General features: G+C 38.6%; 1 protein-coding gene and 1 long non-coding RNA gene across 8 annotated transcripts in view; one reads left to right on the forward strand and one right to left on the reverse strand.

The window, feature by feature from the left end:
• Positions 1-25,547, forward strand: part of LOC144332980 (uncharacterized) — a 58,206-nt gene that overhangs the window by 31,460 nt on the left and 1,199 nt on the right. The window contains exons 2-5 of one of the 2 annotated variants that reach the window (XR_013401269.1): positions 11,153-11,202; positions 19,749-19,869; positions 24,622-24,824; positions 25,061-25,144. This is a non-coding gene — a long non-coding RNA (uncharacterized LOC144332980). The remainder of the gene's footprint in view (positions 1-11,152; positions 11,203-19,748; positions 19,870-24,621; positions 24,825-25,060; positions 25,145-25,547) is intronic. The other variant, XR_013401270.1, reaches the window with a different exon arrangement.
• Positions 1-25,547, reverse strand: part of NR2C1 (nuclear receptor subfamily 2 group C member 1) — a 51,148-nt gene that overhangs the window by 13,978 nt on the left and 11,623 nt on the right. For 5 of the 6 annotated variants that reach the window (XM_015152462.3, XM_015152458.3, XM_015152461.3 and 2 more), the window contains exons 4-10: positions 23,502-23,583; positions 21,919-22,098; positions 20,755-20,902; positions 20,577-20,667; positions 15,797-15,978; positions 13,187-13,352; positions 4,286-4,407 (exon numbers count right to left, since the gene is read on the reverse strand). In XM_015152462.3, coding sequence (XP_015007948.1) covers positions 4,286-4,407; positions 13,187-13,352; positions 15,797-15,978; positions 20,577-20,667; positions 20,755-20,902; positions 21,919-22,098; positions 23,502-23,583 — 971 coding nt within the window. The remainder of the gene's footprint in view (positions 1-4,285; positions 4,408-13,186; positions 13,353-15,796; positions 15,979-20,576; positions 20,668-20,754; positions 20,903-21,918; positions 22,099-23,501; positions 23,584-25,547) is intronic. The other variant, XM_028829785.2, reaches the window with a different exon arrangement.

Below are 25,547 nucleotides of genomic sequence, written 5' to 3' on the forward strand. Positions count from 1 at the left end.
TTTTTTTTAAAAAAGTTCAATTATGTTAGGAAAGAAAAACAGCAAGCCTACTCTAAAAAGATGGTCTTTAAGGAATGAAGAAAAATTACCTTTTATTATCTACTTAGCAGTAGGCAATGGCTTAGATACATTTACATTCATTATCTCACCTATGTGATGTAGTTCATAATCAAGCATTTCTGCTCCTAATTTACAGACACTAAGCCTCATTTAGGTTACTTGGTCCAAAGACACAAAAGCCAGCAGATGCATAAAAACAGAATTTGAATCTTTTTGCTCCTTTTACCTCCTTACACAATTTAGCAAGTAAAATGCAAAAGTCAAATTTCTCAGTAGAGACTCCTCCATTTAACGTTAATATTTTGGGATGTTAAGGGCATGTTTGCTACCAGTTTTTCCTGTTAGGAAAATAAATGAGTGTTGTACTTTATGTTCAAAACATCTTTCCTTTAAGAAGCAAAAAGAGCTGAGTAGAGACTGTAGTTAAGTTTATCACTAAGGCATCTAGAAGAAAAAAAAAAAAAGGCCGGATATGATGGTTCATGCCTGTAATCCCAGTACTTTGGGAAGCTGAGTTGGGAGAATCGCTTGAGGCAAGGGGTTCGAGGTCAGCCTGGACTACATAGTGAGACCTCCATCTCTAGTTTTTAAAAAAGCATTAACTTGCAAAACACTAAATATGTTAATTTCTTTTACAAATAGGTACAGGTATTTTTCTCTAACTACTACACTATATTGTGGGTTTACTTTTTTGTTTTTTTTTTTTGAGGTGGAGTCTCCCTCTGTCACCCAGGCTGGAGTGCAGTGGCATGATCTCAGCTCACTACAACCTCCATCTCCTGGATTCAAGTGATTCTCCTGCCTCAGCCTCCCACATAGCTGGGATTACAGGCGGCTGCCACCATGCCTGGCTAATTTTTGAGTTTTTAGTAGAGACAGGGTTTTGCCACGTTGGCCAGGCTGGTCTTGAATTCCTGGCCTCAAGTGATCTGCCTGCTTTGGCCTCCCGAAGTGCTGAGATAATAGGTATGAGCCACTGCGCCTGGCCTACATTGTTAATATTCATTAAAATATGTATATAGGACTCACAATTAGAGGTTATATAATTGTTTATACTATTTACTTTCATAAAGGAATATAACTTTTGAGCCACTTATATCTGGTAATACTGAAGGCACCAGTCCTTAGGGAAAAGTATCAGTGATACTGCAATGAACCCAAAAAATTACAGGTTTCAAAACCACAAAGTTACAGGAAACATTACATTATCTTTCAGTGGTAAAAGATTCAGCTTTCTGGCTTAGCATTTAATGGAAGGCTACTGATTACATTATTCAATAAATAAAGTTGCCTGTGGTAAATGGTGGTGGCTTGGAGCTTTTGGTTATATTGTAAGGATCTAGGTAGAGATGACTGCTGCCATACTTACTCCAGGCAAATCATGACAAGTACTCTCCACTACCCCGCAGTGGAATCTACCACTATTCACTTAACCTAAATTTTGCAGGGTAAACTTAAAACCACAACTGAATTACTCTAAGTACTGAAACTACAAATCTTAAAACAGAAAATCAATACCTTTGTAAAATACAGAAGCCTTGTAAAATACAAAGCTGCTAACCATGCACTGTTGAGTAAAATTATTTAAGTTACTGTTGCCTTGAATTAAAGTAAGTGATCAAAACAATCTTGATTTCGGAAAATGATTAATGTTGCTTATCTGTTTCTCTCTGTAAAATTATAATTTTGTCACCAACTTTTATATTTTTAGATAAAAATGCAACCTAATGCCAGTTTCTACTTTTAGAATAGCTTTTATTTCCATATAACAGAATTTTTCCATCATTATATCCATATGATTAAGTCAACACATAAATAAGATCTATGAATCATCTAGACGGGGATAAAAAATAAGAGTTTGCATAATGGCCTTGATTGCTAGATCAAGTTATTCTAATTACAAAGAATCTTGTGGTTGTTACATTGAAACTGATTCTCAATACAGATCACAGGAAAATGTGGCTACCACTATAAAAATGACTTATTTCATAAACAGACACTTCCTGAAGCCTTATTTTTGGTTTCTTCAACATCTGCGTTATTTCCATAGGATAATTATACTCAATTTAATAGAAGTACTTAAGATCAATGGTGGTGTAAATAATTCAACGAGTTCAAACCACTCCCCAAAATTCCTCCCTTTTGTTGTTTTATTATAACTGATAGCTTATTATGAAAAATGTCACCAGGTTACTTTTTAGACATATGAATGTGAGTTACAAGATGAGTGAACTACACTTAATATTTTAAAATTAATCAATTGCTGGCCAGGCACAGTGGTTCACACCTATAACACCAGCACTTTGGGAGGCCGAAGTGAGCAGATCACTTGAGGTCAGAAGTTTGAGACCTGCCTGGCCAACATGGCGAAATCCTATCTCTACTAAAAATACAAAAATTAGCTGGGCTTGGTGGTGCACAACTGTAGTCCCAGCTACTCAGGAGGCTGAGGCATAAGAATTGCTTGAACCTGAGAGGTGGAGATTGCAGTGAGCCAAGATCATGCTACTGCACTCCAGTATAAGTACTTATTTTAAAAATTTTGGTAGATAATAGACTAATTGTTCTCCAGATTACCTCACCCTCGGTAGTGTGTACTTGGTTTTCTGTATCCTCACTATACTTGATACTATTGATCATTTCAGTAATTACAAAGCAGAAAAAAAGACTCCCAACTAAATAAAAAAATCAACTGCCAATATGCAAATTTACATTACCTTTTTTCTACAAACAAACACACTGAACATTGGGCGAGGTGGTGCACGCCTGTATGGGAGGCTAAAGCAGGAGGATCACTTGAGCCCAGGAGTTCCAGATCAGTCTCAATGACAGAGGAAGAACTCATCTCTTAAACAAAAACACCCCCACAAAACTAGAGAAATTCTGAAAGTTGAATGTTAAAAAAGGACTGACCATCATTTTAAAGGTTAACCATTCTAAATCAAGCTTTTAGCCTATGTAACTATAATATCTTGAGCATGATTTAATGCATAGTATAATGCTGATTAATAAACCAAATTATAATGTTAAATATACCTTTATTCAATTCTCTGTATGCCTTTTACAATCATGTTCACATGTTTGTTATATTCAAAATAGTTTCTAAGGATAAGGGGTGGGCAATTATTATTCCCACTTGGTAAACAGAAGAACAGGTATACAGGATGTGAAAGCGAATTGTTTACAAAATCATATTGGTGAGTAGGGTCCTAGGAGTTGAATAAAAACTTTCTAACTTTGAAGAAAAACTTTCTAACTATGGGCTTAACTTTTTCCATTGTTTTGCCTTTAAACACACCAGTTATTTTAAAACAATTTAAATAAATTTGGCAAACTTTAGGTAAAGCTTGAGTTTCTTACAGTAGGCCATTTTCTATCTCATCTGATTTCTTCAGAACAGAATAGATATACTCTTTTTTTTTCTTTTTAAGAGACAGGGTCTAGCTTCGTCCCATGCTGGAGTGCAGTAAGCCATGTGATAATGGCTTACTTCAGCCTCGAACTTCTGGGCTCAAGTGATTGGCCCCCCCTTAGCCTCTAGAGTAGCTGGAACTACCAGTGTGCATCGCCATGCCCAGCTAATTAAAACATTTTGTTTCTCGCTCTGTTGCCCAAGCTGGTCTTAAACTCCTGGCCTCAAGCCATCCTCCTGCCTTGACCCCCCAAAATGCTGGGATTACAGGTGTTAGTTACCATGCCCAGCTTCAGATGTACTCTTGAGTGGTAAGACTAACCCTCTAAGTCACTGTAGTGGTACTATGGGGGTTTACATTTTCTTTTTTTTCTTTGAACCGCATGATTGGAAAACAATTATACTTTTAACATAACCACTGTAGGCAAAATTCAGCTCTTTAGTAACATACCTGGGATGAACACTGAAATAGTAGTGATGAGAGAAAAACAAGAACCTAGGGCAGTCTTACAGTCTCTCTATCTATGAGCCAATGAAAGGCCTGTTACAAATGCTAGCCATAATCTATCAATTCTACTGATTCTGTTCCATCCAAATTCTTAACTTAGTCAAACTACAAAATATGGATACTCTTCCACATAAATACAAAGAAAATACTAGTTAGCTGCCATGATTTGTCATATGAATGACCCAACTTGAAGCTATGTTATACTGTTTTATCCTTTAATGCAAATCTTCCCAAAGTAAAAGTTTTGTTTAATGTACATTTGTGCTACAAAATCACATTTATAGTCAAGATTTCAAAACACTCACCCTAGCGCCTGGAAAGAAGGAATCGAAAGTGCCCAGTGCATTGATAAGAACAGCAGTCTGGAGGCAGACTCCCCAATGTAGTGCACATTCAGGTACTCAGGCATAGGAGAAGGCATGGTGAGCTAGTATGAACAGGGATTTAGGTAAATTATCTTATGACTGAAAAGTTCTAAATTATCATTTCTTTGAAAAAGTTGAATGTAAACATAACACATCAAATGAGAGCTAATATATTCATGAAAAAAGCTAATCTTGAAATAATCCAAGTCACTAGAATTTACAGCTAACAGGGCTTAGAATAAATAAGTAGCCCATCGTTTCTGACAAGCCAATATTCAGACAAGCAGAACCTCAATAAATATCAACTATGATATTATCTGGTTATGTTACTTCCTGTCTTGGTCTAACAATGTGTTTCTTTTCCTTCTTTCTCTCTATTAATGATAGCATACAACAAATTCAGTTTAAGGAAAAATCCTGTCTGCTAAATGTTTCTTTCATTTAGGGTAAGGCGTTACAAATTAAAATGCTTACAAGACCAGGAGAGTACAGAGTGCAACAGGCTTGCTTGTACCAACTGGGAAGAGCATATTTATTCCCGGATAAAGGGTACAGCTGTGAATTGAATTCAGTGCAGTGAAAACATATTGAATTGTGGGCTCAGCACTGCCAGCTCTTTCAGTTTTTCAAAGAGCACATTCTGTGTGAAACCTCCCTATTTAAAAAAAACTGGCAGGCCGGGCATGGTGGCTCGTGCCTGTAATCCCAGCACTTTGGGAGGCGGAGGCGGGCGGATCACGATGTCGAGAGATCGAGCTCATCCTGGCCAACATGTTGAAACCTCATCTTTACTAAGATACCAGAAAAAATTTAGCCATGTGTGGTGAGTAGTCCCAGCTACTCAGGAGGCTGAGGCAGGGGAATCGCTTGAACCAGGGAGGTGGAGGTTGCAGTGAGCCAAGATCGTGCCACTGCACTCCAGCCTGGGTGACAGAGTGAGACTCCATCTCAAAACAAACAAACAAAAACCCAAAAAAACCCAAACTGGTACTAAATTAAAAAATATATATTTTAAAAATTACAAGTATGCCTATAGACATACTACTAGCAAGTGATCAGTTTATATTGCTGATCCAGTTCTTTAAAATGTCTGACCACTGTTGAAAATTTTTCTACTTTGTAATTACTGAAATGATCAATAGTATCAAGTATAGTGAGGATACAGAAAACTGGGTACACACTACTGAGCATGGGGTAATTTGGAGAACAATTAGTCTACTATCTACCAAAATTGTTAAAGTACATGCAGTACCACTTCTAAATCTCTGTTCCAGCAAAATACTTGCATACATGCACAAAAAAGCATGTGTAAGGATGTCCATTGCAGCTCTACATCTAACAATGAAATTAAAATGCTGGCAACAACCCACATTTCTATCTCTAGAGAAAAGAATAATCCATGTTATAGAACATATGTGGGCATTAAAATTGGAAAGATAAACTGAGATGTAATGGCATACAAAAAATCTCACAGACATCTAAGTAGAAAAAACTGTAAAACAGTATGTATTAAATAGATGACCCACTTTATGTTAAAGAGCGCATATTTAGGTATACCTAAAAAGTACAGAAGGAAACACATCACATAGTTAACAGTGGCTACCTCTGGGTGGGGTAGGTAGATGTGCCCACATTCATTTTTCTAGGGAATGACTATTATAGCTTTCATCAGATTCTCAAAGGTATCTTTTTTTTTTTTTGAGATGAAGTCTCGCTCTGTCACCCAGGCTGGAGTGCAGTGGTGTGATCTCAGCTGTCTGCCAGGGTTCAAGTGAGTGTCTTTTCTCAGCCTCCCCAGTAGCTGGGACTACAAGCGTGTGCCACCAACCCAGCTAATTTTTTTGTATTTTTAGTAGAGACAGGGTTTTACCACGTTGGCCAGGCTCGTCTCAAACTCCTGACCTCAGGTGATCAGCCTGCCTCGGCCTCCTAAAGTGCTGGGATTACAGGTGTGAGCCACCGCACTTGGCCCCTCAAAGGTATCTTCTAGCTAAAATACCGCACCTGGCCCCTCAAAGGTATCTTCTATCTAAAATTTAGGCTTGAGGTTTGAAACAAAGAAAAGTTAGATAAAAATGTAAAAAAAAATCCTGCCTTTGTTCATTATTAGCCAAGAATGGTTTACCTATTTTGGTACCAAGTAATAAAAGAAAAGGACAATTAATAGTTGAAATTCTGCAAGTGAGAAGAAAATTTTTTACATATTTAAGAATGTCTGGGAAAGGTTTATCACAGCAGTAAGTTAAAATACAATTATTTAAGACAATTCTTGGCTGGGCGCAGTGGCTCGTGCCTGTAATTCCAGCACTTTGGGAGGCCATGGTGAGAGGACTGCTTGAAGCCAGTAGTTCAAGACCAGCCTGGGCAACATAACAAGACCCGTATCTACAAAAAAAAAAAAAAAAAAAAAAAAAAGAAATTAAAAATTTAGCCAGGTGTGATGGCTCACACCTGTATCCCAGCAGCTCGGGAGGCTGAGGTGGAAGAGCTGCTTTTGAGACCAACTTGGGAAACACAGTGAGACCTCATCTCTAAAAATAAAAAAATTAGCTGGGCATGGTGGTGTGCACCTATAATCCCAGTTACTTAGCAGACTGAGGCAGAAGGATCCCTTGAGCCCAGGAGGTAGTGGCTGCAGTGAGCCAGGATTGTGCCACTGAACTCCAGCCTGGGTGACAGAGCAAGACCACATCTTAAAAAACACAATATATCATATCTTTTCAGAATTACCCAAGGTGAGTAAAAAGAAAGTCTGAAAAACTAAGGGAATTACCAAAAATTACTAGTTTTGGGGGAAGGGGCAACTAAGATGCAAAACAACAACAAAAAAGTCCTTTGTAGGGATGGGCATGGTGGCTCAGGCCTGTAATCCCAGCACTTTGGGAGACCAGGGCAGGCAGATCGCTTGAGGTCAGGAGTTCAAGACCAGCCTGCCAACAAGGTAAAACCAGATCTCTACTAAAAATACAAAAAATTAGCCGGGCATGGTGGTGTGCGCCTGTAATCCCAGCTACTCGGGAGGCTGAAGTGCCGAGAATAGCTGGAACCCAGGGGTGCACTGGGCCAAGATTATGCCACTGTACTCCAGCCTGGGAGACAGAGCAAGACTCTGTCTCAAAAAACAAAACGAAACAAAACAAAAATCCTTTGCAAAATAGTTTAAAATTGCACTTAAATATTAATACTTGTAATGTGTAAACACTGGATATAATGGTTTTGCTTTACACAACAGTGGTGGTAACTCTGAAAACTTTCTGCTGCTTTATTCATAAAATGTAAATAGTTTACAACACACACTAAAGGGACTCATTATTTAAAATATTACTACACACACCATGTTGAGTTAACTTATAGAGAGAAAATGTGTCATAATCTATCTGTTTTACATGCTCAATAAAACTCTAGTATTCTGAATCAGAAAGCTAACGCTGGCTGAAGAAACAATAGTCCATTTAACAAGTCTTTGAGACTGAAAAGACAAAGATTTATTCCTACATATAGAGAGAGTGAGCTTCCTCAAAATGCCTGTAGATCTTTAGGTTTATAAATCGAATTATACACATTTTTCAAATTAGAAAAGTTCAATATATTGAGCTGAATTTTTAAAGAGCATTGACAAGAACTAAACCTAACCAATCTATTTTACAAGTTATTAGATGCCTCTACATATCTTTCTAGCAGTTTCTGTACTGAAATCTTGTAACAGCCTGCATGATATAGCTTTTTTTTTTTGGAGATGGAGTCTTACTGTCACCCAGGTTGGAGTGCAGTGGTGCTATCTTGGCTCACTGACACCTCTGCCTCCCAGGTTCAAGCGATTCTCCTGCCTGAGCCTCCTGAGTATACAGGTGCCCGCCACCTGGGAATACAGGTGCCCGCCACCACGCCCAGCCAATTTTTTTTTTTGTATTTTTAGTAGAGACGGGGTTTCACCATGTTGGTCAGGTCTTGAACTCCTGACCTTGTGATCCACCCGCCTCAGCCTCCCAAAGTGCTGGGATTACAGGTGTGACCCACCGCGCTCGGCTGACATAGCTTTTGAAAAATCACTGCATGGCCGGGTGTGATGGTTTAAGCTTATAATCCCAGCACTTTGGGAGGCCGAGGTGGGCGGATCATTGGAGCTCGTGAGTAACATACAGCCCAGCATGGGCAACATGATGAAACCTCGTCTGTATTAAAAAAAAAAAAATACAAAAATCAGCTGGGAGTGGTGGTGCATGCCTGTAGTCCCACCTACTCAGGAGGCTGAGGTGGGAGGATGGCTTGAGTCTGGGAGGCAGAGGCTGCAGTGAGTTGAGATCATGCCACTGCACTCCAGCCTGGGCTACAGAGCTGGTCTTAAAAAAAAAAAAAATCCTTGGAGGCTGAGCACAAGCACAGTGGCTCAGGCCTATAATCCCAGCACTTTGGGAGGCTGAGGTGGGAAGATCATTGCTTGTGGCCAGGAGTTTGAGACCACCCTAGGCAACACAGTGAAACCCCATCTCCACACAAATATAAAAAAAGCATTTGAGTCAGGAGATCTGGATTCTGCTCCTGACTTTTCGTTAATCACTTCGCCTAATTACCAGTATGACCCTAGATTACATATTTATTCAGTAACTATTTACTTAGAGTTCACTGGGAAGCAGTAAGTGCTACTGTCTCAGTGGAAGAATAAAATAAAAACTGAATGAATGAGCTATAGAAAGGGCTAAGAAAGCTAATGGCATGTGTGAGAAATGATGGGCAGCTGGGTCAGAATGTGGAGGGCCCTAAAAGGTCAAGTTATAGAGACCGGACTTAATTTCATAACATGGGCAATGGGAAGCTACTGAAGGATGGTAAGTAGTGGAGTGACATAATTTGATTTTTAACAAATGTAACGCTGGTACCAGCACACAGGACAAGATGGAAAAGAAAGACTGGAAGCAAATATATTAGGGTAACAAATCAAGAAAGGAATTTTAAAAGGCCTAAAATATGGTGAAGGAAATGAAAAGGGAGGGAGAAAATTCAAGCAATAGAATGGTTAAAATTCAGTTATGGAGTGAGAGGAGTGAGGCTTAGGGAGAATAACTTCCTCTAAAGTTGCAAACATGGGTGACCAGAAAGACTGATTCTAATATGAAAATAATAAAATTTTTTTTTTTTTTTTTTTTTTTTTTTGAGACGGAGTCTTGCTCTGTCGCCCAGGCTGGAGCACAGTGACCAGATCTCGGCTCACTGCAAGCTCCGCCTCCCGGGTTCCCGCCATTCTCCTGCCTCAGCCTCCCGAGTAGCTGGGACTACAGGCGCCCGCCACCTCGCCCGGCTAGTTTTTTGTATTTTTTAGTAGGACGGGGTTTCACCGTGTTAGCCAGGATGGTCTCGATCTCCTGACCTCGTGATCCACCCGTCTCGGCCTCCCAAAGTGCTGGGATTACAGGCTTGAGCCACCGCGCCCGGCCAAAATAATAAAATTTTAGAAATAAGTATATGCAATTTCCAAAACCACCTCACTTCTGTTGTATATATACAATTTCTAAAATGGGAATATGATCTACCATGATTATTCTTCTAAGGAGATTTTAAGAATCAAGTGAAACAAAGTACATGAAATCATACCAAAAATTATGAAGCTTAATAAAAATATTTTTTTTTTTTTTTTTTTAAAGATGGAGTCTCGTTCTGTCACTTAGGCTGGAATGCAGCGATGCAATCTTGGCTCACTGCAACCTCCGCCTCCCGGGTTCAAGCAATTCTTCTGCCTCAGCCTCCTCAGTAGCTGGGGTTATGAGCATGCACCACTACGCCTGGCTAATTTTTGTATTTTTATTAAATACGGGGTTTCGTCATGTTGGCCAGGCTGGTCTCCAACTCCTAACCTCAGGTGATCTGCCCGCGTAGGCCTCCTGAAGTGCTAGGATTACAGGCATAAGCCACCACGCCTGGCCAATAAAAATCTCAAATATTACTATTGCCCTTGATTTTTCAAAATCAAACTTCAAGTTTCATTATTAGACTACTTCTCCTTACTATCAAGATTGCTTTGAACAAGACACTAAAAATCTCTACATCTCTTTCTTCATCCATCAAATGAGAATAAAAATTCTAACCCTGCCAGGTATGGTGGGTCATGCTTGTAATCCCAGCACTTTGGGAGGCTGAGGTGAGAGGATCGCCTGAGGCCAGGAGTATGAGACAAGCCTGGGCAACAAAGTGAGATCCCATCTCTACAAAAAAAATTTTTTTAATTAGCTGGGTATGGTAGCACATGCCTATGGTCTCAGCAACATGAAAGGCTGAAGCACGAGGATCCCTTGATCCCAGGAGGTCAAGGCGGCAGTGATTATGCCACTGCACTCCAGCCTGGGTGAGAGTGAGACCCTATCTCAAAAAGAAAGAAAAAAAAATTAAAAATTCTAACCTCAACATATGTGGTGAGGCCCAAAGGAAAGAGTGTACGTGAAAATATGCTGCAAACTACAGTGTACATAGAAATGCAACAGAGGAACAAAATGCTATTCAGCTCAGCAAGTAAGAGAGGATTGAGTTGTTTGATTACAGATGTAGGGTCTTGAAACCCATGACCAGAAAACTTCAATGTGAGAACCATGAAATTACCAGACTCTAGGAGCTAAGCAGGGAAATCACTGAAAAGTAAAATATTTGACTTCACAAGGCTGTAAGTAAGACTCCAAGAAAGGTGAAGCGGTCCTTTTCAGGAGAGTAAGAAAATTTATAGTGCTGACTGTGAGGATACTTAGGAAGACAAAGATGGAATGACAAAAGCCAATCCTAGGAAGAAAAAAAAGTTGTAATTTGCCAAATTCTTCTCTCCAGAACATTTCAAGGAATCAAAAACTTTGAGGACTAACATCAGCAATAAACAGGTAAACTACCCCTACTTTCTAAAGAGCACTCTGTCCTTTTCCCTCATAGTGGGGCCTGTTCCTACATCTGTCTCATTTCTTTCTTCCTCCCATTTAAATCCAACGCAGAACATAAACCTAAGAAAACAAAAGAATGTCTTTTATCTAGAATAAGAAAGAACAATGGGAAAAAATCAACTTTTGCCTTGCTCCACCCTTGTCCATAAATCTTACCATAATTTTTTAGAATATTATTCCAATTACTTTTTCTTATAGCACTTATAAAAAATTTTCCTGTAGAGTGTAGAAAAAAATATTTCTAATTTTTTCCATGTAAATTATCTTTGGTAAAATTTTACATAAAAATAGGCTTCACTGATATATTTTATTGACTACATCAAATTACACTATTTTAAGCCAAAGAGTTTCTCTGCGGCTATTTCTACCAAGTCAAATTTTTTAAATACAAATATTACTTTGCACTCATAATTTCTACTGATACACATTTATTTGATAGCTGTACATATTCTCCTTAAAAAAATCCATGGAATTTTATAATCTATAGTAAAATGAGCAGTCACCCTCAGGTATTCCAGGACTACTATATATTGCTAAGTGAAATCTATATGCATTCAATCCCTTTGCATACATCTTGCTATCCACAGCTGAGTGGTTAAAATGGAGGCGTCAAAACAACAGGATATTAATGTAGGATCTCCACAGTGAGCATGGCTATAACTCTGTCCAAGCATTATTTGAATGACAAATCAAAGGGTAGAAAGTGATTTTCTAGTCTTCTACATGTATTATATCTAGTATTCTGCATGTATTGTTTCTGTCATAAAAAGTTAGGTTGGTGAAAAAGTAATTGCAGCCTTAAAAGTAATGGCAAAACCCACAATTATTTATGGGAACAAAATAAATTATAAATGTACCTTCTCCAAAATGGCTAAAAAGTATAACTTAACAACTAAAAGTTAAAATATATTACATGTGTATCTTTTTAAATTTTATTATGTAATTTTTATTTATAATAGAGATGAGGTCTTGGCATGTTGCCCAGGCTAGTCTCCAACTCCTGGGCTCATGCAATCCTCTGGCCTCAGCCTCCCAAAGTACTGGGATGACAGGTGAGAGCAGCTGCACCTGGCCAATTGGTATCTTATAATAATGCTGGAAGCCAGCTAATTAAGGTGATACATAACAAATGGAGTTATCTGTAATTACTATGGTAAGAACAAACTATCTGGGTCTTACTGATTTACAATATAGTAGTAGCTAGGCATTGAACAAAAGCAGTCCATTCAACACATCATGAATGCCAATACTTAAAAGTTTAATAAAATGGGCTAAAAGTTATAAAAGCTAACATTTATAGATTTAAACCCAATAACTGCTATTATAACTGATTTAATAACAGGATGCTTTATTAAGCCATTATCTTACCTACATAAGGCTTTAGCCTCCTGCATAGATGCACACTAACATGCCCAGCTTATTCAGTATCTTGATAATCAACAGCAGAGAAAAGCCTAAAAAATTTTTGTTTCTATATGCAGATGAGTTTTTTTTCTTTTTTGAGACAGAGTTTCGCTCTTGTTGCCCAGGCTGGAGTGCAATGGCGTGATCTCAGTTCACTGCAACCTCTGCCTCCCAGGTTCAACCAATTCTCCTGCCTCAGCCTCCTGAGTAGCTGGGATTACAGGCATGCACCACCACGCATGGCTACTTTTGTATTTTCAGTAGAAATAGGGTTTCTCCATGTTGGTCAGGCTGGTCTCGAACTCCTGACCTCAGGTGATCTGCCCACCTGGGCCTCCCAAAGTGGTGGGATTACAGGTGTGAGCCACTGTGCCTGGCCCAGATGAGTATGTTTTAGCTGCTGTTTTGAAATTCTATCAGGGATATTTCTGACTTCAAAAGCACAACAAACATACTTTGATTTTTGAAAGGTAGATCAAAATCAAGCAATACAACATGCAAGTTTAAAAAAACATAGAAATACCCTGAAAGCTACATGTGAATCGCTGAGAAGTGGTCCCTCTTTTTCGGTGTAATTTATGCTTGAATCTCCAGTGATTAGGTGTACACTTCCTTCCATGCCTGCTACTGAGCTCTGGCAGGCTGTGCTCTCTCCTGGATTCAATGCTTTTGCAAGAGTGTCAAATGCCCTGTATGAAGATATCAGAAGCTGTGAGCTTGACCAAACACCACAATAAAATAACAATTCTACATAGGATTCTAGAATTAAGATTTAAGCCTAAAAAAACTGGTCAGGCTGGTCTAGAACTCAAGTGATATGTCCGCCTCAGCCTTCCAAAGTGCTGGGATTACAGGTGTGAGCCACACGCCTGGCCTAAAGTCTCTTTTTAAAATCGTGCATAATTAAGGGGGAGAAACATCTTCATATTTTCATACAATAATATGCTTTTAAAAGTTATATATTTTTATCGCTTGAGCCCAGGAGGGCAGGGCTGCAGTGAGCTATGATCACACCACTGTACTCCAGCCTGGTTGACAAAGCAAGACCCTGTCTCAATTAAACAAAATTCTTGTTAATGAATTATTTTTAAAAAACATTATATTTTTGATACTACAAGACTATCAGTCTATTTATTTTGTATACAAAAGTTACTTAGAACAAGGAAAAGAACTTATGTTTACTTTATTATGCACAGTACAATAGGTCTTAAATTTTATTTAAAAATTCAGAAAACATTTTACTTTACTCATGTTTATTTCTGAAACACGTTCTCCCTCTGTCAGCCAGGCTGGAGTGCAGTGGCATGATCATGGCTCACTGTAATCCTGAACTCCTGGGTTCAAGAAAGCTATCCTTCCACCTCAACCTCCCGAGTAGCTGGGACTACATGTGCGCACCACCATGCTCAGCTAACTTTTAAATTAGCTGTAGAAACTGGGCCTCACTATGTTGCCCAGGCTGGTCTCCAACTCCTGGACTCAAGCAATCATGCCACCTGAGCCCCCCAAAGTGCTGAGATTACAGGCATGAGCTACTGCACCTGGGCAGACAGTATTTTAAAATGTGTGGTCACACAGCTAAATATAAACTGTAACAATTTGATATTAGAATAATAACAAACTAATGTTACTAAATACTCAAAATAGTTCCCCATATTTTTCAATAGGCCTCCTAGAGTTTCTTGAAATCTCATGTTCAACCAAGTACTACTTATTGTGACTCTTAAATGTAGTTTATTCAATATATATATTTTGTTGTTTGAGAAAGAGTCTCGCTCTGTCGCCCAGGCTAGAGTATAGTGGCATGATCTCAGCTCACTGCAACCTCTACCTCCGGTGTTCAAGCGATTCTCCTGCCTCAGTCTCCCAAGTAGCTGGGATTACAGGCATGCACCACCACACCCAGCTAATTTTTTTCATTTTTAGTAGAGATGGGGTTTCACCATGTTGGCTAGGCTGGTCTCAAACTCCTGAACTCAGGTGATCCACCCACCTTGGCCTCCCAAAGTGGTAGGATTACAGGCGTGAGCCAGCACGCCTGGCCAATTCAGTGTATTTTTATCGTATCTTTTTTTTCCTTTAGAGATGGGGTCTAGTTGCTGGTTGACTCAAAATCCGAGGCTGAAGTGATCTGCCCACCTCAGCCTCCTATACACTAATGTGTTCAGCTTATTCATATTTTAAATGATAAACTCAGTGTAGGAAAAGCCTGAATAAATTGTTTCTATATCCTAAGCATTAGTATTTACAGAATAAAAAACAGAATTCTGATACTACTTTCTTCAAGTATAACTTAAAACTGTAGTTGATTAAATCTTTTACATTAATTTTCATCACTAGAAATTGAGGAGTAGGATCAACATGATTGCTGAGAATGACAAATGTTTCACTCTCCATACACATCTTCATCTTTAGAAGAAGAAAATTCCTAAGTTTTAAGACTACATGTTTAATCTTCTAATATTCATTTATTGATTTTGTCATTTAGAATATAACTTGTCATACTGAATGCAAGTTTTCAGTTAAAACTTACTATGCCTTTATTTTTCTAAGTGAAAATAGAAATGTAGGTTAAGGATTCCTAATACTAAAATCCAAAATGCTCTAAAATCAGAAACTTTTTGAGCACCAACATGATGCCGCAAGTGGAAATTTCACACCTGACTTCTCATGATGGGCTGCAGTAAAAATGCAGGTGTATAACAGTTTATTCCCTGTCCAAAAGGGAAAAAAGACCCTCCCAGCTGAGATAAATCTTTTCTGCACACGCCCAGATTCCCCCAAGCAAGCACACCCACTACAGGCCAGACATGCCAATGGCAGGTTCCCCTGATTCCCCATAAGGAGCAAAGATCTATGTGCATTACTCACTGTGGATTTTTGCATATTCTCTTCTTTGTGGTGTAAAGATATTTTTGAAAAGGTCAGAAAGGCCTGCATGGTACCCAGAGTAATGCAAACATTCCAAAATCTGAAATCTGAAATGTTTCTGGTCTGAACAAAGCATTTCAGATAAGGGATAATCAACCTGTATTTGTTTTCTGAAACTTTTATAAATAGCACATAAAAATGTTTTAAGAAATACTGAAAGGCATGTAAACAAAAGGACATTGATAATCAAGAGAGACCTTACCTTGAAACATCACCGTTGGTCTGCATTTCTTGAAATTCACACAAAGAGGTATCATCATTGCTTAAGCTTTCAATCATAGACATTTCATTACTATTTTGAGAAAGATCTTTAGTTTTTCCAAGATTCGCTAATGATGTAACCACACTGGCCAATGTACTTAAATCTCCCTGACATGATTCAGCCTTTAAAAAGAAGGGTATTAAAATTCTGTGAATTGGTATCAGTATTTTTTTCAATCTGAAATATCCAATTATAGATTATGATATGCCAAGAAAAAAGAAGAGCATGATAAATGAAACCTGGAAAGTTAAAGGGCTCTGAGCTTTCAGAAATTTCTTGAGGAAAATACAAATTTAAAAACATCAGGTATATTTCTTAAGAAATGTTTATACATATGTGTATATATATTTTGAGATGGAGTCTCGCTCTGTCACCAGGCTGGAGTGCAATGGCATGATCTCAGCTCATTGCAACCTCCGCCTCCTGGGTTCAAGCGATTCCCCTGCCTCAGCCTCCCAAGTAGCTGGGATTACAGGCACATGCAACCACGCCCAGCTAATTTTTTGTATTTTAGCAGAGATGGGGTTTCACCATGTTGGCTAAGATGGTCTCGATCTCCTGACTTTGTGATCTGCCCGCCTCGGCCTCCCAAAGTGCTGGGATTACAGGTGTGAGCCACCGCGCCCGGCAATATATGTTACTTTTTTTTTAAGAGACAAGGTCTTCCTTTGTCACCCAGACTGGAGTACAGTGGCACGACCATAGCTCACTGCATCCTCAAATTTCTGGGCTCACGTGATCCTCCTGCCTCGGCCTCCTGAGCAGCTGAGACTGCAGGTATGCACTGCTATGCCTGGCTCGTTTTTTCATTTTTAGACATGGAGTCTTGCTGTGTTGCCCAGGCTAGTCTTGAACTCCTGGCCTCAAGTGATCCTCCCTGCCTCAGCCTCCTGAGTACAATTTCTAAAACTTACTATACAAACTATAAACTTGTATGGAATATAAAGAATACTAGTGAAGGGGGGAAAAGGGCAAATGAATTGTTGAACAGACTTCCTAAGATGCCAACTTTTGCCAGACACTGTGTTAATTGTGTTAAAAGGCACTGTGTTAAACACAAACATTAAAAGAAATAGATCAGTTACCCATTATTCTCTTCACTTTTTCGTTACTGGAGTTGAAAACTCTCTATATAGGTAAGATACTGATCTTTCGATTTGTCTTTTTTTTGAGACAGAGTCTCACTCTGTTGCCCAGGCTGGAGTGCAGTGGTGTGATCTCAGCTCACTGCAACCTCCACCTCCTGGGTTCAAGTGATCCTCCCAGCCTCCTGACTACGGGCGCACACCACCATGTCCAGCTAATTTTTTTATTTTTTGTAGAGATGGGGTTTCATCATGTTGCCCAGGCTGGTCTCAAACTCCTGGGCTCAAGTGATCTACTGCCACAGAATCCCAAAGTGCTGGGATTATAGACATGAGCCACCATGCCTGGCTTGTCTTCATTTTTTAATGTTTGTTGAAAATATGCATATTATTTGTGCATTAACTACAATTATTTTATAAAAAAGAATTTTCGCTCAACTCTTTCACAACCTCAGAAATATAATTTGTACAGGAAAGGCAGGAAAGTACTTTTTCTTTTACTTAGTTATCAATTTTCAGAGCAAGAAGTTGATACCCTAGCAATTTCTAATTGTGATAGATGAGTTTTTCTGAGTATAATTTTTAATTCATAGATTTTCATATATTTGATGCTTTATTTTATTTAAATTTATTACCAATCTAATGAAAAGCCTTTTAACTTGCCTTCTATGGCCTACTGGGCCAATCCCTTAATGGTATCGTTTTGATTAATACTTTCTTCATGGTTTTTCTTTTTGGTGTTTTTTTTTTTTTTTTTTTTTGAGACAGAGTCTCACTCTGTCGCCCAGGCTGGAGTGCAGTGGCGCTATCTTGGCTCACTGCAAGCTCTGCTTCCCGGGTTCACGCCATTCTCCTGCCTCAGCCTCCCGAGTAGCCGGGACTACAGGCGCCCGCCACCTCGCCCGGCTAATTTTTTCCATTTTTAGTAGAGACGGGGTTTCACTGTGTTAGCCAGGATGGTCTTGATCTCCTGACCTCGTGATCCGCCCGCCTTGGCCTCCCAAAGTGTGGGATTACAGGCGTGAGCCACCGCGCCCGGCCCTTCTTGGTGTTCTTAATCCTAAAATAACACATATGTTCCCATGATGTTTCATTTATTATAACAATTATTCAGTTTCTGTGAGATTTATTTTGGTGAATCATTAGAATAAAACAATTTTTGTGCCCTCCCCAAATTAATCTATGGTCCAAAAATCATTTACTGAAAACCCTACCAGTTAGGTTCTTACATAATTAATACCCATACATGCATTTTATTTAACCTCCATAACAACCCTGTGAAATAGAAATCATCATTCCTCTATCGCCAACCAGAAGAATGACCCAAATAGTAGAAGTGGGACTGGCTGACTGCAAAAGTCTATGCTTTTTTTTTTTTAGACACACTCTATTGCCTAGACTGGAGTACAGGGGCATGATCATAGCTCACTGCAGCCTTGAACTCCTAGGCTCAAGTAATCCTCTGCCTCAGCCTCCCAAATAGCTGGGACTACAGGTATGTAACACCATGTCTGGATAATTTTTTTTGTTTTTAGAGACAGAGTCTTGCTATGTTTCCCAGGTTGGTCTCAAATTCCTAGCCTCAAGGAGCTCTTCAACTTCAGCCTCCCGAGTTGCTGGGATACAGGCTTGAGCCACTGTGCCCAGAAAAGCCCACAATGTTAAGCACTGCCCCAAGAATTTTTCTTATATTTGAATAAAAAGTACATTAGTTACAATTTTTAAATGCTTTAATATTCACCTAAAACTTAGTTTATATATTCTCTTCTCTCTAGCAACACATCTAACTGGATTCTTAATTTTTTGCCCCTAAAGATTCTTAGTCAACATAAAAAACTTTCATCTTGTGACTTCAGAGTTTTGGGGTCATTTGTCAGAGAAGCTTACCATAAGGTTGTCCTATCAATTTCATACAGAGATATACAAGAGAGCACAGTGTCTGAGCAGAGTAGTCTGTCAACGAAATCTAGTTCCCTTCCTTTCCTGAAGGAGTTAATATGTCAATAAAACCAATTATCATTCTAATCTCGAATCATGTAAACAGGGCTAAGTGAAGTTTTCCAAAACATACGGCAAGAGGCCACTGCCTCACCTAGCAATTACATGCTAAAGCCCAATCTGTAAGACAGATACTCTTATTACTCTTATTTTACAGATGAGAAAGTGAGGCACTAACAGGTCAAATAACTTGCCTAATGTTATATAGCTAGCAAGTGGTAGATGAAATTTGATTTCGGAGCCTAAGTATTTAGAGTACCTTAAAGTAGCAAGTGACAAATATATAACGAATCTTGCCTAAGTAGGACAAATAATCTTATAAGTTATATAAAATCAGATCCTGGCTAGGCAGTGGCTCATGCACATAACCCCAGCAATGTGGAAGGCTGAGGTAGGAGGATTACTTGAGCCCAGGAGTTCGAGACCAGCTGGGTAACACAATGAGACTTGGTCTCTACAAAAATAGGAAAAATTAGCCAGGCACAGTGGCATGTGCCTGCAGCCCTCGCTTCTTGGGAGGCTGAGGTGAGAGGATCACTGGAGCCTGAGAGGATGAGGCTGTGGCAAGCCATTACTGTGCCACCACCGCACCCCCAACTTGGGTGACAGAGGGGACCCTGTTTAAAAACCAAACAAACAAAAAACCCAGATCATAGGCTGAGAGAAACCCTGATTGTAGGCTTCCTAAAATCTGTTTTCAGATATGAGTTTTCAGGAGAAATTTTTGTTTCTTGTTCTCCCAAAGGGCTTCTGACAAATACAGAAATTCTTCATGTTCAATTTAAATAAACAAACTGTTTTTCTTTTAGACCCTTGGTCTAACGTAGAGCTGCTCCAATCTCTAAGAGAACTGGATGACCTGGATACATGATAGGAGAGCTCTTGCAGTCCTATTCCTACTCTTGACTCAAGTTAAGTATTTTGATGGAGGTGAGCTGAGAATTTCCTTTTACCTGAAATATTTAAATATGTTAAGTATTTTGGCACTAAAAAAAAAAAAACCATGTATTTTGGGACTAACAAATCTGTAAGGGAACATAAAAGAAATATTAAGAATTTTACACCTATAAATGTCTTTTACTGAGGACTCGTATTTCAAGATGAGGGAAGAGTATGTGTTTGTTGCTTTCATGTTGAAGTGATAATCATCCTAGTGAAATTAGGAACATTTCTGATTTTTTGTTTTTTTGTTTTTTTTTTGAGACAGAATTTCACTCTTGTTGCCCAGGCTGGAGTGCAGTGGTGCCATCTTGGCTCACCGCAACCTCCACCTACCGGGTTCAAGCGATTCTCCTGCCTCAGCCTCCCGAGTAGCTGGGATTACAGGCATGTGCCACCACACCCAGTTAATTTTTCTATTTTTAGTGGAGACGAGGTTTCTCCATGTTAGTCAGGCTGGTCTTGAACTCCTGACCTCAAGCGATCCACGTGCCTTGGCCTCCCAAAGTGCTGGGATTACAGGTGTGAGCCACCGTGCCCGGCTGAACATTTCTAATTTACGTTAAAAAAAAAAAAAAAAGGCATCTTGTAATGTGGAATATTTAAGAACAAAGCAATTTACCAAAGCAAAGGAAGCGATTAGGAAAACATTTTAAAATGCTTAAAAATATCTAAGCTTTAAATTGTACTAAACACACCTTATCTGATGTCATCAGCACAGTTGACTCAGTTTTTACTCCAGATGGATGAATATTCACGAACATTCCTGAATCTAAAAGTCCTGTTGACCTGTAACAAATAAGCACACATTTTGGCCTGAGTTTCATTGGGAAGAAAAACAAAATGACCAGCTACTCAGTGTCTGTTTTACTTTACCTTGTAGTTTCACTATCTGTTACAAAAGTTGGAGTTGCAGTTAATGGGCTACGAAGGTCCTTTCGGATATAGATTTTTTCTGTTGAAGCGGCACAGTTGGAAGATTTTTCTCGTGATACTTCAATGGGTTTTCTTTCACATTGGACAGCTACAAAAATGTGTTAAACTATTATATCACAATATAGGATTTACAGACAATTATAAATGTAAGCTGTAGGTAAGCTTAATGCTGCTAATAGGAGACATGGCTACCATACTAAACTCCAAAGATAACCATCAATTTTTAGAAATTATGTGCGAGTTCAACAAAGTTGCTTTAGATTAGTAAAACTAACCAATTTGCATCTCTCATTCTTTTTTCTCTCCCTGCTCCCCCATTCCTGTGATAAAAATGAAAAGGAACTCTTTTTTAAAAGTTCACCATCAAGAAGAAAGAACTAAAGTTAGTAGTCACTTACCTATCTATATGAGAGCTTTAAACAAAATGAAGTGAAATTTAATCCATTGAAAAAATACTGAAAGGAACAAAAAGGCCTAAGGTAGATCTTTTATTAATGAAGGGCAAGAGATTTTTGAGAAGTAATTCAACTACTTGGTCTTCCTTTCTAAAATATAATACATAGTATTTGTAAGAATTTTATCTCATAACACTTAGGAGATAGTACAGTAAGGTTGTTAAACTGCCAGGATTCAAAGCCAGCTTATGCCACTTACATTAGTTGTATGACCTTGAGCAGGTTTCTCAACCTGTTTACCCAAATGTAAAATGGGTAACCTGGTACCTACTGCAGAGAATTGCTGTGAGAGTAAGTTAATACATATGCTAAGTGCAGTGTCTAGCATAGTGCGAGCTCAATCAATACTAGGTATTGTCATTATCTTACTAATCACCTTTTAGTAGTTTAATCCAAAAGTAAACTGGTATCTTAAGCTAGTTAAACTTGCTGCCAAACTACAAATACGTGCTTTTTACACAGGTATTCAATAAATATTAGTGGAAAAAATAAAAAATACATACGTATGTCTGTATTCTTATATTTTTAGTTGGAAAACTGTAAACTAAAAAGTATACATATTTGACCTATTTTAATTTGTTAATTTCAATACTCTTCTAGTTTGCTGGAATCTTTAAAAAGTATTTTCTCCTTAAAAGCTAATACATACAGTCTTGCTTCATTCCAAACGCAATACATCTCTGTAACCTGCAGTATTGACAGCGGTTTCGGTGGTGCTTATTAATAATACAATCCTTTGATCCTCGACATGAATATACTAAATTTTTTCGGATGCTTCTTTTAAAAAATCCTTTGCAGCCTTCACAAGTTACTGCTCCATAATGACGTCCTAGAGATAAAATGTTTAAGAAAACATAAAAGTCACATTATTTCAGAACAGACATGAAATAAGCCAATTTCTTCCCTTTAAACAACATGAGGTGAAACTGATTTTTGAGCTTCTGACATAAAAAACAGTTTTAGAAGTTATTTTTATTTATTTATTATAATTTTTTTAGAGACAGGATCTCACTCTGTGGCCCAGGCTGAAGTGCAATGGTGCAATCACAGTTCACTGCCGTCTCGAACTACTGGACTCAAGTGATATCCCCAAGTAGGTGGAACTACAGGCTTGTGCCACCACAACTGACCAGTTTTGTTATTTTTTTTTTTTGTAGAGACAGTCTTGCCATCTTGCCCAGGTTAGTCTTGAACTCCTGGCCTCAAGCGATCCTCCTGCCTCCACTCCCAAAGTGCTGGGATTACAGGCATGAGCCATCTCACCTGGCCTAATGTAATATATTAGTAAAGATCAGAAGTCATCATTTTTAAATGATTCCTTGGCCAAAATTTCTAGTTTTCACATTAAAACATTTTTCCACAGCTGGGCATGGTGGTTCATGCCTGTAATCCCAGCACTTTGGGAGGCCACGGCAGGTGGATCACTTGAGGTCAGGAGTTCGAGATCTGTCTGGCCAACATGGTGAAAGCCCATCTCCACTAAAAATACAAAAATTAGCTGGGCGTGGTGGCACACACCTGTCGTCCCAGCTACCCAGAAGGCCAAGGCAGGAAAATTGCTTGAACCCAGGAGGGAGAAGTTGCAGTGAGCCAAGATTGCACCACTGCATTCCAGTCAGGACAACACAGCAAGACTCCATCTCAAAAAAAAAAAAAATTTTTTTTTTACATATTCACTTTCAAAAGTGAAATATGCATTTTATTTCATTACAAATCAAATTAAACTGCACTGAAGTAAAAAAATATATAAGTGAATAAAGAGCTTTGGAACCAGGCATGGTGGCTCACACCTGTAATTCCAGCACTTTGAGAGGCCAAGGAGGGGAGGGTGGATCACCTGAGGTCAGGAGTTTGAGACGAGCCTGGCCAACATGGTGAAACCCCATCTCTAACAAAAATACAAAAATTAGCCGTGTGTGCTGGCACACACCTGTAGCCCCAGCTACTTGGGAGGCCGAGGCAGGAGAATTGCTTGAATCCAGGAGGCAGAGGCTGCAGTGAGCTGAGATCATGCCACTGCATTCCAGCCAGAGCAACAGTGAGACTATCACAAAAAAAAGAACTTCGGGAAAAAATTAGTTAAATTTTATAGGCTACAAATATTAACAATAAAAGTGACATACTTTAAGTAGAAGAAACATGGTAGTGTGGTAGTTATTTCAACAACACAACACATATAGGAGGTTATTTTTTTTTCTTTTTTTATTTTCAGGAGGTTATTCTTAATGTTACCTGATGCTTTGTCTCCACACACTACGCAAAGATCAAAAACCTTATTTGGTCCCTGGTCTGGAGAAGAATTATCTGTTAGGAGCTAAAAAAACAAAACAAAACAAAACAAAAACCTGTTGTTACTCAGTAGCACTCATTCTATTAAAAAAATTAAAGAACATTCAGTTGGTCTTGCTTTGTTGCTTTCTTTTTCACAAGTTATTTTTAAACTTTGTACTCTATGAAGAGCTCAGAACCTTTCCATGTGGAATGACGTGACAAAAATAAGCTTGTAATAGCATGAAGAGATAACTCTGAACCTTTTAAATAGAAAAGGGGCTATAAATAAATTTCCTTGAGGTAATTATAATCATGCAGATGTGGTTGCTATACAAAGGTATGGACTTAAAAAGCTCATCACTAGGCACAGCTAATAAGATACTGGCAAAGGAAACTAGTTTCTTCTTTAAAAAACAAAAAAAGGCCGGGTGTGGTGGCTCACACCTGTAATCCCAGCACTTTGGGAGGCCGAGGCAGGCGGACCACCTGAGGTCAGGAGTTCAAGACCGGCCTGGCCAATGTGGTGAAACCCTGTCTCTACTAAAAATACAAAAAAATTAGCCAAGTGTGGTGGTGTGTGCCTGTTAATCCCAGCTACTTGGGAGGCTGAGGCAGCAGAATCACTTGAACCCTGGAGGCAGAGGTTGCAGTGAGCTGAGACTATACCACTGCACTTTGGCCTAGGAGACAGAGCGAGACTCCGTCTAAAGAAAAAAAAAAAAAAAGGAAACTAGTTTCTTCCTTTAGGTTTATATTTCAACTTTTTCATCATTTTCTTTCAATCTTGAAATGTGAACAAATAAATTCAATTAAAAAATGGTATGGCATTTGAACTCCTTCAGGAATACTTCTGATTTTACCACCTTTAAATGGTTCTTAAAATGACTGCCCCTTACTATGTAATATATAGCATCATTTCTTCTTATATCACCACAAAAATCAGTCTTCAATAAGTACTTAAACAAAACAAAAACTTCTGGTACTAGATGTCCTATGAAAACATCTATGACCAAGTATTACTCTTTTCTTTAATAGCCTACCTGTTACAAATGCTGCTGATCTTTTATCTATTATTCCTAAGTCTGGAAGGAGATATTAAGAGATGAAGGGATTTGCCCACGTTCCTGAGAAAAACATCAGACCAAGTCCAATAGTGGGGCATCCTACAATATACCTGGCCAGTACTCCTCACACAACTGTCAAGGTCATCAAAAACAAGGAAAGTCTGAGAAACTGTCCTAGCCAAGAGAAGCCTAAGGAGACATGTCAACTCAATGCAGGAAGGTATCCTGGATGGGATCCTGGGACAAAAAAAAGCCATTAGGCAAAAACTAAGGAAAATCTAAACACCTATAGCCTTAGTTAACATTGTATCAGTATTGCTCATTAATTGTAATATATCATGAATGTAAAATGTTAATAATAGGGGAAACTGTGTGTATTTATGGGGGAGTAATATGAGAACTCTGTTCTATATGCTCAGTTTTTCTGAAAATCTAAAACTATTCTAAAAAATCAAGTCTACAGGGTGTCAGGATGGCCGAGTGGTCTAAGGCGCCAGACTCAAAAAATCAAGTCTACTACTTTAAGAAAGAGAAATTAAGGTACGTATAATGTTATACTTTTTTTGTGACTTCTGTCTTGTTGATAAAATAACTTCTTATAAATCTGTGACTGTATCCACTTTCTACCTTTATTTCCAAAACTAATACAAATATCATTGGATGAACAGATGATATCAGGATATATAGGCAAAATTTGATGTTTTATGAATTCAGTTTGTCAATCAAAGAGGAATTTTCTTTCGTGAGTTTTTCATCATAAAAGATGGAACCCAATTTTAAGTAGACCCCCTTCAAAAAGTTTCTGAAGGCAACTTCAGAGTACATTATATTTGTATTCGATCATAACAGCCAGCAGTGAAACCACTGACGTAACCCCACAGGCATGTGGTGTATAAAAGTTTTTGAGTTTTTGAAGAATAATGTGTAGTTTTCTATTCTAGCA

The sequence above is a fragment of the Macaca mulatta genome, chromosome 11 (assembly GCF_049350105.2).
Source record: "Macaca mulatta isolate MMU2019108-1 chromosome 11, T2T-MMU8v2.0, whole genome shotgun sequence".
Taxonomy (NCBI): domain Eukaryota; kingdom Metazoa; phylum Chordata; class Mammalia; order Primates; family Cercopithecidae; genus Macaca; species Macaca mulatta.